Source organism: Pempheris klunzingeri, chromosome 7, assembly GCF_042242105.1.
Source record: "Pempheris klunzingeri isolate RE-2024b chromosome 7, fPemKlu1.hap1, whole genome shotgun sequence".
In the NCBI taxonomy this organism is placed as follows: domain Eukaryota; kingdom Metazoa; phylum Chordata; class Actinopteri; order Acropomatiformes; family Pempheridae; genus Pempheris; species Pempheris klunzingeri.
The window spans coordinates 23851387-23865387 of NC_092018.1; the positions used below are offsets into that span (position 1 = coordinate 23851387).

General features: G+C 40.6%; 1 protein-coding gene across 1 annotated transcript in view; it reads left to right on the forward strand.

Annotated features, from left to right (window-relative positions):
- tacr1a (tachykinin receptor 1a) overlaps nucleotides 1–14001 on the forward strand; it is a 37717-nt gene that overhangs the window by 21023 nt on the left and 2693 nt on the right. Inside the window, exon 3 of the mRNA XM_070833859.1 lies at nucleotides 11057–11207. Within this exon, the coding sequence (XP_070689960.1) occupies nucleotides 11057–11207 (151 nt within the window). The remainder of the gene's footprint in view (nucleotides 1–11056; nucleotides 11208–14001) is intronic.

Genomic DNA, 14001 nt, shown 5'->3' on the forward strand with positions numbered 1-14001 from the left:
GCCCAACCCCAGAAGCTAATTCTACTGACTTTAGCAGATGGAGTAACTGACACAGTGCTTTTCTCTGTTGCACCATGTTCCATGGCTTAAGTAGGAATTTAACAGGCTATGGTTAGCTAAAATTCCAATGTCACAGAATGTGGTATAAACCAATGGTACTTTGGCACTTTTCTTCCCGTTGGAAACACATCAGAATTTGGTCAATACATGTTTCATTTAAGAAAAGATATATATGTGAGGACACTGGAAATACATAAAATGCATGAACAAACTTAAGACATAACATTTTGAGACTGTAGTCATTAAAACTGGCATATTCTGTTTCATTTGGAGAAACCACCTGTTATATTAGTTGTGTTGAGCTATTTTAATTGTTCTTGTTTGAGTCGAGTACATTTTGCCAAAATACCTAATGTGCAAAGGGGTTGAATAATTTTAGGTGCAACCTCTGTGAACAAAGCTGCTCATCTCTCTCCAAGTCATGGCATGGACATGATGTAGCTCTCTTCCCGACAACATAGATGCATGTCAGTTCTTTGAAACAGGCATTTATTGCTAGGCTCGGTCTTGTTTTTCTAATGCATCCACCCGTTAGGCAGCTGTCAGGACTATATTTATGAATGAATATAGCACAAAATACATCAGCTTATACTGTACATAGCATGAAAACAAATGAAAAAACAAAATGATGCTTAGTATGAAGTAGAACTAAGTACTTTGCTGGTCACTTGTCACAAAAAGAGTCCTTAAGTCCTTCAGTGTCTTTTGAAAGTCACTTTTACTGTCTGCTTTGGCTTCAGATATCAGTAATTGCAAGTTTTAGATCAATTTATCACAGTGTCATGAGACATCCGCTCACATTAAATTGCACAGTCCATCGATTTCTGTAGTAGAGGGAGAACAAACTAAGAACATGAATTCCACTTCAGAAAGAAGTTATTCAACAAGTTGTGCCATATCCAAAATTCCAAAACATATAATAATACTGAATACAAAATACTACTGTCAAAGACAAAATAAGATAAAATATTTGTGTCACTTACTAAATCCTAAAAGGAGAGGCTTGGCCACAGTCTGCATTGTGTGTGTGTGTGTGTGTGTGTGTGTGTGTGTGTGTGTGTGTGTGTGTGTGTGTGTGTGTGTGTGTGTGTGTGTGTGTGTGTGTGTGTGCGCGCGCATTCAGTGACCGTAGTCAGGAAACACATGGGAGATGTTTGTTTTCCTTTAGAACTGAAATCGATTCCTACTTCGGGACTGCAGACTTTAATATTAACAAACTGTACATCTATTGCTAAACGTTTCTGCTGCTCTGCTTGCTTTCACTGTCATTTTGTCCACTGCTCACTCGCTCCACATTCACCACACACACCTGGCAGCATGTATCAGTAAAAGTGACAAGTGTGTAGCCCTATTTGATAGAGTAAAGGGAACACATATTTCATCACAAATGTGCTTGAGTAAGAAAAAGGGGCTTAAAACACCTACTCTTAGAAGTACAATTCATTAAAGAAATTACTCAAGTACAATGAACGGAGAAAATGTGATATGTTAGTACTCAATATCACAATGCGTGTGCAGCATTTAGAGAAAACACAGCTAAAAATGAAAATGCTGTAAGCCGCACAGAAAAGAGTTTCCAGTGGACACTGAAAGATATTGAAACCAACTGGAACACATCTGTTTTGGCCATGATTTGTGACTCATGAAGTTATTGGCGTTGGCTATCCATAAGGAGTGTTGGAAAACTACCTACAAATGTATGTAATTTGTGGTTCACCCAGATGTGATCTTTCCTTTTTAGTTTCCCAGCCCAATTAGTTAGATAGACAGAGGCAGCTTGCTCCATGTGCGTCTCTCCACCACTATCCCCAGTGAATTATTAAAGGAATTCTGATTCTGATTCTGAATCCAGGCTCCTACCCAGCACTGGGCCAGCCTTTTCAATCAGCTTGTGCAGCTGCCTGGTGTTCTTGTTTCCTCCCCAGCAGACTGCGGCATAAAACAGTACACTTGTCATCACTGACAGGTAAAATGTGCAACATTTCACTGCAGACATCACCTGAGGAAAAATAGCAACTTTGTAATCACCTGATCTGATCTGCACATGTTGATGCTCCATCAGTATAACTTCTGTATGACATGAATCTACATACAGAAACTATAAATGGTCTGTATTTTTGATTTGTATAGCACCTTTCATCTACTCAAAGTGCTTTTACATTACACCTTCCTTCACCCATCATTCATACAAGAGGAATCTTTGTTGGAGGAGACTATTCTTTCACACATATTCACAAACTGAAGCTATGCTTCAGGAGCAAGTCGGGGTTCAGTTGAACCTGCTGCCAGAAAAATAAATATGAATTACTATATGTTTTCTGCAGTTGAAGTCCACGCACAGCGAACCCCTAATGCCATATGAAAACGTAACTGAAATTGTGCAAAATTACCAAACCATATCAAGGAGCCACTTTGAGGTCAGTTTTAAACCCTGATCTACATTTGTTTCAATTGTGAATATTCCACGCGATTAACGTGATTACTTTTGCTCTGAATACAGGACATATTTTCCAAACTACGAAGCGATTTTCAATATACCTTCACCAGCATTGTGGAATTATTAAAGGCAAAGAGGTGTGTGATGACAGAGCAATTCCAATAACTACTGAGTACCTACAGTGTCTGTAGTATAAAGAGTAGTATAAAAAGTGATCCAGTTATATTATACTGATTGAAGGCTTATTTTTGTCACACCATTTTTTCTCAACTGCATTGAAAACAATGTCAAAGTGAAAAGCATCAGGTTTTTCTCCAGGTCTTTTTTATATTATGCTGCACTAATAAGGCTCCAGGGCCTGCTGCAGAAAAACATCCCTACAGCATGATGCTGCCACCAGCAGTTTTCACTATGTCCATAGTATGTTGATGATGATGTGCATAACTATGTATATTCATAACTAAATTGTGTTTTCAATAATGCATAATCAAATGAATCTAAAAGTTCTTGTGTCACCTTGGGAGGAGCTCTTTATACGCAGGTAGTGGGTTGTCTTTCACAGACTCCATTGCCATGTTTCTACAGTAGCCCCAAATGGACAAACAAGGGATTTTCAAATTTGTACGTTTAAGCCGCCACTTGAATTTGATGGCAGGAATGCATGCCTACCTTCCTTGAAAAGGGTAGGGGTGAAGAGAGATTTAGCTGAGTGCAATTGGTAATTTCATTGCTAGATGCCACTTAATCCAACACAATGGTCCTTTTAACTGATCTGTTGATCAGTGTCAAAAAGCCACATTTAATTCATTTTGATTAAATGTTAAATAAAACATGAAAACTTTCAGGCACTGTTTTACTCTGACTTGTGTTTTGGTGACACCTCAGAAATATTTAGTTGTTTTTACCTGACCAGTTGTTTTACAGAAGCTTTCCAATCTCATCAATCACATATTTTGGACGCTGGATTCAGTTTTTTATGGCACCATTTTTTTATTCATACTGTGTTGAGCCAAAATCCTAGAAAAGGCTGTTTTTTCCAGTGAAGCTAGATCTGGTGCCAATCATCATACCACCTTCAAAGCCACTTTAATCATGCAAATCAGTAGGATCAGTAAATTAATCCATCAACTCACTCCGCATGATAATGATGATTCAGTGTTTGGAGGACTCCGGAAGACACAGCATCTGGAATCATGAGCATTTTTGTTGTGTGGCATCTGTGGTTCAGGGGCGATGTATGCAGAGATGTGGCTATGCAGCAGTGTTTAAACAAAGTGGGATGTTACGGACCTCTCTGTCTCTCAGAATATTGACCCTGGCAGCATGTTTGCCCACACCCTGATCCTGCCATGGAAACACTGACTTTTACAGAAAAAAATGGGTTTACTTAATGGCTTTGCAAAGAAGAGACATCTGAGGGTTGAGAAATAGCAAACACAATTTAGCAAATAAAAGAGCCTAGAATTGGAACCTAGGGTTGATGCCTTTTCTTCTTCTACTTCTTTTAACATGTCCCTATTTGTAATCATTGTATCCTTCCTGCCTCCTATAGGCAATACCGTTAAACCACATGTTTACTACTTGTTATCCTTGATATTAAGCCCGTTTCCACTCAAGTAAGGGATTTAGCAAGCTGTTACACCCAATTTCGTACCTCTCGAACAACAAATCCAATAAAGGATGACAACGACAATAAGCAAGATATACATTTAATATGTCTACTTCTACATTTCCTCAAAATTGTAATTTGTGTTCAGCAAATAACAAATGTGAACAGCATGTTGTGCGACGTGTTCAATCTGTGCTTCCGAGAAACACTCAAAGACACCTACACCAGACACACACTCATAGACAAAAGGATTTACTGAAGAGTTTTCCTCTCTCCTCATTATTCCTATGGGGCCTTCAGTGCATACAAATCACATTTCTACTAATAACTTTATTGCACCAGCTTCCCCTTTTCACTGAATTGATTTTCCTCTGCCTCGTGGTAAGTGCCGTCTGCAGAGTGTCTAACCAGTTCTGTGTGCATTGGCTTTAGTTAACAGTTTAAATAGTAATTGATTGAACAGGTGCAGCAGAATGCTTGACTTGGTTTAATTAAAGATTAGATTACATATCTCTGCATTCTCTACTTCAGTGAAAAGAAAGGGTGAAGAAAAGTACAGGTGTTACTAATAACATTACCGATGGCTCCTGTCACTGACCTGTGCCAGCTGTTCCCTGTTTTCCTGGCAACCAACCCTTGACAGTATGAACTGACTAGAATATGGACCTAGTAGACATAGACAGTTTCCACCAAACTTGTCATTTCAACCTTCCATCCACCCTAGATGCCCCAACACTGATGAGGTAAACATTAAGGTTTCTCACTCACTACATAAAACCATCCATCCTTGGTTTAACACCTGATGGAGGTTCACTGGAAAGGTATGGATTGTGACTTCCCCACTGGCCACCCAGTTGCCATGCCTCAGCCTCAGCCTCAGCCTCAGCCTCAGCCTCAGCCTTAGCCTCAGCCTTAGCCTCAGCCTCAGGTTTCCAACTACCACCCTGCACTCAAGTCAATTAGACTTGGATTTTGTGAGTCTGCAACTTCCTGTTCCCATTGGGGCACAGTGATTTCCTGTTCCCACTTGGCAGCAGCGATCTCCTATTTCCACTTGCTGCTATCATCTCCTGTTCCTAGTGGTTCCATCGTGGTAGGCTTAAACTCCCCTGAGTCCTTGATTGTTTCAGAACACTGGAGGAGGTCACCTTTATGCTAGAACACAGTGTTCACAGCACAGCTGTCACAGCTTGCCACAGCTTGCCACAACTCTATCAAGTACGCTGGTTCTCTTGGGAGATCTTGAAAATCCAGCCAAGTCAGAACAGAACTGGCAATCTGTTGAGATGTCAGATGTCACCTGCTGCATGATGAGGTTAAGTTGGTGAGCATAACAGTGGACTTGTAGAACATCTAGTCTTGATATAAAATCCACTAAACACATAAAAAATCCTCTAAAAACACCAGGATTTTCTGAGGTTTCACTTTCATCATGACCATGCAGCGCTGGCTGAAAAAAGGAGGCAGGTAAATAAAATAAAGCATTGGTGTTGCTGAATGCAGTTAGGCAAGCCTTCTTCTTCGTAAGCCAGCTCTTTGAAAACAACTGAGTAAACTGTCCGCCTGTCTTTGTTGTTTAATTACGATGTTGGGCTGATCCGGCCCAAGCTCTTTGACTCGGAGCATCTCTTCCAATGTTCTCTCAAAAGGCCTGGAATAGTCCTATCAGTGACTTTAGACAACATACAGTATTTTTAATCTACACTTTAATGCAGAGTATAGATTTTACGCAGGATTTCTTTTAATCCTATTCAATTAAGGCCTAGGAGAGTGGTGGGACAGTGCCATAGTGCCCTCTATTGACCAGCTACCACTGGTTGCAGGTGATATCTGTGCAAGCTTCAGACATTGCAAGATAGACTGTCCTCTGTCTGAGAAATGTGCTGTGTGTGTGACCTTGAGGGCAGTGTTCTGTTGTTCTGTTGTTTCTCCATAGGCACATCTTTTCTTCTCGGCTGAGGGTCACACATTTCTGTGTAAGATGTCATGGTCTCCAGCGAGCTTTTCTTCAGGATCAGAGCTAACCACAATTAAAGATTTCCATCACTCTACCCAGTGCCCTGGCCACCTGCCTGGGATCCCAACATCTGCCTGAAGTCTCTAGCTCAGCCCCTGGCCAGCCACCAGGCCGTCTGCCTGAGGTCTCTAGCTCAGCCACTAGGCCTGCTTTAGGTCCCATACCCATCTCTCTACTCCAAGGACATTTATTACTTATTTTGTCACACCATGTTTATTATAACCTTTGTAAGCAGCACAAACCAAACTACTGATAATAAACAAAAAATACTGTAGATTTCGTATATTAGACTTCCTTCCATTTCACCTTTGTTATTATATTATATTACGTTACGTTACGTTACGTTACGTTACGTTACGTTACGTTACGTTACGTTACGTTACGTTACGTTACATTATATTATATTATATTATATTATAGTATATTATATTATATTATATGCTCTCCCTTGACTGGATAAGACACCTACTTTGCAGTGTGTGTGTGTCTAAGTGTGTGGTCATTTTTGCTCTGATGATAGCTCCTGTGCTCCCGGGTATTCAGTGGGATTAACATAATTGTTGTTAATTGCCAAGGAAATGGCCTGTGAGGTTTATCAGCAGCACTGGCAGAGGTAAAAGCAGATTGTCTTTCTGTGGATGCTGGAGTCAGGGGATCTTGCCTCTCTGGACACAGTTCAACACAATATACACACTTGCTCTACACAGTTTAGAGTGATACAATACAATTTCATTATTTTTAATGGATTCTAATTCGTGGATAAAAACAGACCACAACTCCCAAATGTGCTGATGTATTACATACATACCGTTCACTGATTGCTGGAAGCAGTATACCGATACCGATCACTGATCACCAACCATAGGTGGGATGAACAGCTGTGTATTATTTATTTGTGTGTGTGTGTGTGTGTGTTTGATATAATGGATTTTCTGCATCATCAACTGAATGTAGGCTATTCTCATTGAGAATATCGTCCAGGAAAAGAGGGCAGCGTTTTTTAACACTTTGCAAAACTACGGCAAAACACTGAACATAACCTCATCTGGACCAGGTTAAATTGGCAGTTTAAGTTACCATGGTGATCTAGCAAGATTAAAAGCCACCTTTTTGACATCATAAACTCTAGCATGAGGCTCAACATAAACATCTAAAAAAATCCACTAATCTTGCCTCGTAGTACTCCCCTTTGGGCTAGTGTCTACACTAGCACAGTGTACACAGTGTCTAAAGTCTGCTCGAGTCACAACAGAGGATTTTGGTTGGTTGGTTTTCAGGTTTTAGTCAGTAAAATTCTCATGTTTTTTACAGACTAGTCTTTAGACGCCATGTACAGACAACAGATGTTGTCAGCGTTTTGTGTCCACCAGAAGCACTGTCATAATTATATTATTAATATTTATCCAGGTTTAAGACATATTTCATAATACACTTTTAGATCATGATTGTTTATATATAGGCTCTTCACAAGGTAAAAGATTTTAGTCATTGGGTGCACAGATTTTAAGCATCCCTGGTCGGCACTCGAAGTAGGAAAGGGAGGCATTCCCCTCCTAACACTTAAACCTACAACATCATGCTGGAGAACAGATTTGACATCCTCAACCAGCATGACTTTCCCCTGCTTGTGAGGGAATCTCAGCCTCCTCCTCCATCATTGTGCGGGTCCTACAGCTCACTAACACTGCCTCCTCCCACCGCCACTCCATACCGCACTTCACGCCAGCGTCACGAAGGACCCTTGCCTCCTCCTCTGACCATCCTTTCCCATCCTTTCAGTCTTCACAGGTGCAACTACCGACCACTTCCCCACCAACCACAGTCATTATTGGAGACTCAATCATCAAGTATGTAAAGAAAAAGCCTGCGGTGACTTGGCGCTAAAGTTGCTTGTATCATGGGGAAAGATTCTCACCATCAAGGCCAAGCACTAAGAAGCCCGAAACTTCCTTCACATAAGATGTAATGATATTCCAAGTCAGACCTCTGAACTTCTAAAAGGGACATAATCAAACTCCTGAACTCCCTCATGGTCAACGGCAAAGGGATTTTTATTTCCAGTCCCATTTCTCCGCTCAATCACGGCGTGGGTCATTTTAGCAGCACTTTAGCAGTCCACCTGTATTGCACGAAACGTAAAATTTTTTGACAATTTTAATCTCTTCTGGAAATGTCTGACCTTTTTCCGTCGGGATGGCATCCACCCAAATGGCCTTGGCTCATGCAACTGACAACTTATCTCCATCTGGCACTCTCCCTCATGTTGACTAATTGTTACTGCAAGTCCTCATCCACAACTGGTCACTACCGGTCATCACCAGCAAAAACTCCCCCTCCCCCATAAACCACCCTAACTCTCCCTTGTGGTCAGGAGTGGTAATGACAATGTCTGCCATTCCTGTGTTGACCAGTATCAGAAGGAAAGTTTACCCAAAGCGCACAGCTACTGTTTCCAATCTGATTCCCGTTACACGCCAGTCACAGTCTGCCTCTGACAGTGATTTTAGTACTTTAAAGTTAGCATTATTAAATATCAGGTCTCTGGCTGGCAAATCACTGCTTATCAATGATTTTATTGTAAAGGAAAGCCTTGATTTTAGGTTTTTAACTTAAACTTGGCTAAATGAAAATAACAGTGCAGCAGCCCTTAATGAATCGGCTCCCCCAAATGTGTTGTTTTAGTAGGTGGTTTTAATATTCACATTGATAATCCCAAAGATGGCAGTGCAAAAGAACTTCTGTACATCCTTGACATATTTGGACTTTCTCAGCATGTATCAGAGTCAACACACAAAAGGGGCATACCTTAGACCTAATTACCTCTGTAAACAAAGAACTACCTACAGAGAGCCAATTGAAGCTAAGCAGAGACTGGCTAACACATTAAGGTAAATGAAAAAAGACAGAGCTTTAAGCCCTGATAATAAGTATTATTTCTATTTATTCAATAGCACATGCTTCCAGTAAATATGGGCAATTAAAGTTAGGCAAATCATTTGTAAGCAGTGTTGTTTGGGTTGTTGAAATAGTAAGGGCTGTGTTGGGGTGGGATGGGGAGGTATGCTTGGATGGGAGGGTGAAAAATCTGGTTGTTTACCCAATTTCTTTTGGAATTGTAGGTGTGGGCCCTCTCTCCCTCCCTCATCGCTCTGTCTTCTCCACCATTTACCCTCACCTCCCTCTCACTATCTCCCCACTTTCTTTCTTTATTCCTCCCTCATCCTCATCTTCGTCTTCCACTTCTATATCTCCAGATCTTTCACCTCCCTTCTCCTCCTCATCCTGGAAACCACCAGGGCCATTGCAATGCACATGATGCACCACTTTCCTCCCTAAACCAATTGAAGAAACACGGGCTATTGTGGCCAAGTGCTTCTGGGAGAAGTGGCAATTTCCCAATTGCATTGGAGCGCTTGATGGAAAGCATATAGCAATCACAGCTCCACCTCAGAGTGGAAGCCTTTAATTATAAAGGGACTTTTCAATTGTACTCCTGGCCCTCGTGGATGCAAACTACAGATTCCTGGTGACACAAATTGGGGAACTTGGTAGAACCAGTGACTGTTTTTTTCAGAAACTTTTAGAAAAACACCCTGAATGTACCACCACCAACATTCCTCCCAGACGCAGAGTACCTGGGGGACGTACCGCATGTCATAGTGGCTGATGTAGCGTTTCCCCTGAAGCCATTCCTCCTGAAACCCTCTGGAGGACGAAACCTCCCTCAGGACTGAGCAACATATAACTACAGGCTGTTGAGGGCTTACATGACAGTAGAGAAGGCCTTTGGTATGTTGGCGGTGAGATGGAGGATTTTTCTCCGTACAATACACAGTCAACGCACTGGTTGTGGCAGCCTGCATTCTCCATAACTGTCTCACAAGGCCTAGAGATTCTGAATGCAGGCTGCCGTGGGAGGCTAAAAAACTGTAGTCAGTGAGTGATCGTCCAAACTGTGGTGGCCAGGAGGCATTTGCTGTGCGGGATAAGTGTGCAATATTTCTCCATGGCTTAAACACATATGGTGTCATCATCTTATCACTCACTCACATCTCTGTGAACCTTACTGCTAATCTGTGATATTTGGTCACTGCCATTGTGATGCTTTCTCCCATCCAAATATAAATTAGAGTTTCTTATTCTTTTATCAACATTTATTATTTATCAAAATTAATATAATCTCATCATCACTCCATCACTGCTTGCATGTAGTGGTTTCTTTAGGTTTCTTTAATCTCATATCCTCACTACAGTCATGTGTATATGATGTTTAAGTTACCAGTTTACTAAAGGAAGTTGATTGTGACCTTGTTACCTAAAGCCCCAGCACACCCATAGTAAACCCAAACAGGCTTTTCACTAATGCTACCTAAGTAGACCTCCTTTCACCCTTCTGCTGGCTTTGTTGAACCTGTTAGACAACGGCAACTCATTTTTATCATTCTCAATAGGACATTGAGTTAAGTAACAGAATCTTACTCCCACCCGGCCTTAGTTATAACAGCTGTGTGGGCATGCAGAGCTTTTAGGTGCATGTAAATACACTGAAAGTCTTACTGGTACACTTGAATTGATTGGAACCACTGTTAATGTTACCTGTGATTTTCCTACTATGACACATCAAATGTAAAAATCTTAACTCATTAATTCAACCATAAAATAAAGCTACCAGTTACAACTCTGTTGTTCCTGATATGCCTTAACATGACAGGTGCCTGCCATTAAAATGTCCGCCATTAAAATTGACTGTTACTGTTAATCTAATTAGTTTTACATAATTGGCTGGAAGTAAGTTGCAGCATCTTTGTTGGCAATCATTGTTTTTGTACAGGCTCAACCTGCACTTCTCTCAATTCCAGTCAAAAACAATCAATTTATTTGATTTATATGTGATAATGTGATTGATTGTGATGTGGGATATGCTTTGTTGTAGGTACTATGTATGTGTGGCCATCCTGCTCTACTTCCTTCCTCTGCTGGTGATGGGCTGTGCTTATTTGGTGGTTGGACTGACCCTCTGGGCCAGCGAGATTCCAGGAGACTCTTCGGATCGCTACAAGGAGCAGCTGACCGCCAAGCGCAAGGTATAGCTTGTACAGCTTTTGGATTACCAGCTATTGTAAACAAATGATTCTAACCTCCTCACATGTACACTGCAGCCCTGAACAGGATGTGGCTGTAATGTTTATGTCTGCCTGTCCTCTTACGTTGACAGTTTCAGTATTGCAGCGTCTTTCTGAACCTATAACACAAAATGAGAATCCTATTGGGTGACATATTTACTAAACTGTCCCTGCACTGTTGAGATTGCTCCCTGCATGTCAGTCTATGAACACTTGAGCACACTTGTAACTCTACTGACTGTATTTCATCAGAATTTTCTTTTGCTTTTCTCGTATCTTAGATTGCTCCCTCACTTTATGTCTTGATTTGATTCTTTTGTTTATTATTCTATCTTTGGTTATAAGGATGACAATGTGGTTCGCTCATTTTGCTCCAGACTGAAACATCTGAATAGTTGGGATCAGAGATTTGATCTTATCATCTTAGCTACCCAAGGGACATGTATTAATTCACAGAATATTATATCAGTTTACTCCTGAGTTACGGTTGAAGTAAGGCAATGAAAACATAGATATTGGTACAAGGGACGTGACGTTTAAACTTTTGATATCTTTAATTTAGTGGGAGGATATTTGTCAATTGTTTGTCCCATAGTAATTGCTGTTGTTTACCTGTAGTTAACTATTGTTCAAGCCATGAGACAAATGAAACTTCCCTATCTAATTTGTATTCTTGCAACAGATTGTGGCTAACACATTTTGGTCGAGCACCAAGTAGAGAGGACAACTGGAGAAATATGACTGAACACATGCTTGACTGTGATTGTTCAGACCATTGGTCATTTTCCCATGCTGAAGCTGCTGCATTCGTCCACTGGTTTCAAGGAAGGGCTTATTTTTTTAACTTTCTATTTTTGAACGACATTGCGCTCGCTTAGGGTAACATCCACCAAAACTGTTTCTGCAAGATTTCACAGTGAGCCCTAAGTTCCAGTATTTTATACTTATGAGTTCAATTCATCAGTTATTACAATTATACTCAGTTTACTTACTTCTAGAGACTTAGCAAGTCTCTAAGGGGGGAAATTGTTTAATGGAATAATTGGAACTCCGTTTTGATAATGAAGTCATATCAATATATTTTTACTGTATAAGTGCAATATCATTGTATGCCATTGTAATCCTTTGTAATCCTAACTTTTTTACAAAGCACCTATCCAGGGCCCTCTTACCCCTCTTCCAGTAATGAGAAAAACAGAACTGTTGAATTGTAGCCAGAGCATCCCATTTACAACTCAGGAAATTGTTGTGCACAGACCACAGTCAGAACCTTCCACCTCTGAGTAATGTTTTTTTTTTTGTACCCCTGCATTGGAAGAAATGTCAGTGACATTCATTTTTTTTTTATAGTAGAATATAGTACAAGACGTTCTAAGCAGGGAACCAGAATCAATTGCTGGAAAAGGGTCTCATGGAGGTGAGCTATAATGGGGTGCGAACCAAACAATTCTGCTTCCATCAATTCCTCTGCCAAATAACTTACTATCTGTTAGTTGCAAATAAAACATTTTTAAAGCACATCCTAGACTTTTTTCACTAGACTAGACACTGGATGGATTGTAGTGAAATCTACGCGCATTCATGGTCCCCAAGGTGGTATCCTAATGTATTTGGTGATGAGGTTGACATTTGAAATGTCTCAACAATGATTTAGCACAAACTATACTATATGATATATTATATAAACTATAATGGAGAGATGGAGAGAAGCTGGGGTGTACTGCAAATGTACTGCAAACACACTAAAAGAGCCAAGCCATAATAGTCTTTTTCCTTTTCAGTCTTCCCTATTGATTGCAGAAATTCCTTGATCATGCGACCTTCCTTGATCATGTTACTCTGATGAGACAGCCTCACAGCTGTGTTACACCTGCCCATCTACAGTTCCAGTCAAAAGTTTGGGCATATCTTCTCATTCAATGGTTTTTCTTTATTTTTATTCATTTCTTTTGCTTTGAAGACAGCTTTGCACATTCTTGGCATTCTCTCAATCAGCTTCATGAGGTTGTCACCTGGAATGCTTTTCCGACAGTCTTGAGGGAGTTCCCAGGGGTGCTAAGCACTTGTTGGCTGCTTTTCCTTCACTCTGCGGTCCAACTCATCTCAAACTATCTCATTTGGGTTTACGTTGGGTAATTGTGGAGGCCAGGTCACCTGATGCAGCACTCCATCACTCTCCTTTGCAGCAATTCGACCATGATGGCCTGATTCATACGGTCTCCTCTGAACAGCTGATGTTGAGATTTGTCTGCTACTTGAACTCTGTGAAGCATTCATGCATGCTCCAATCTGAGCTTCTGTTAATTTGTGATTTCTGAGGTTTTAATGAACTTATCCTCAGCAGCAGAGGTAACTCTTGGTCTTCCTTTCCTGGGGTGGTCATGACAGCCAGTTTCATCATAGCATTCGATGGTTTTCTTGAAATTTTCCAGATTGACTGACCTTCATGTCTTAAAGTGACGACGGACTGTTGTTTCTCTTTACTTAGTTGAGTGGTTGTTGCCATAATATGGATTAAAACAGTAGTAGTTGCTATTCACTGTATAGAACTGTGTAACAAACATACCTTTGTACAACACAACTAACGGTCTCAAACACATTAAGAAGGCAAGAAATTCAACAAATTTACTCTTGACAAGGCACAGAGGTTAATAGAAAACCATTTCAGGTGTCTACCTCATGAAGATGATTGAGAGAATGCCAAGAGTGTGCAAGGCTGTTCTAAAATACAAAACATAATTCTTTTTGTTTACTA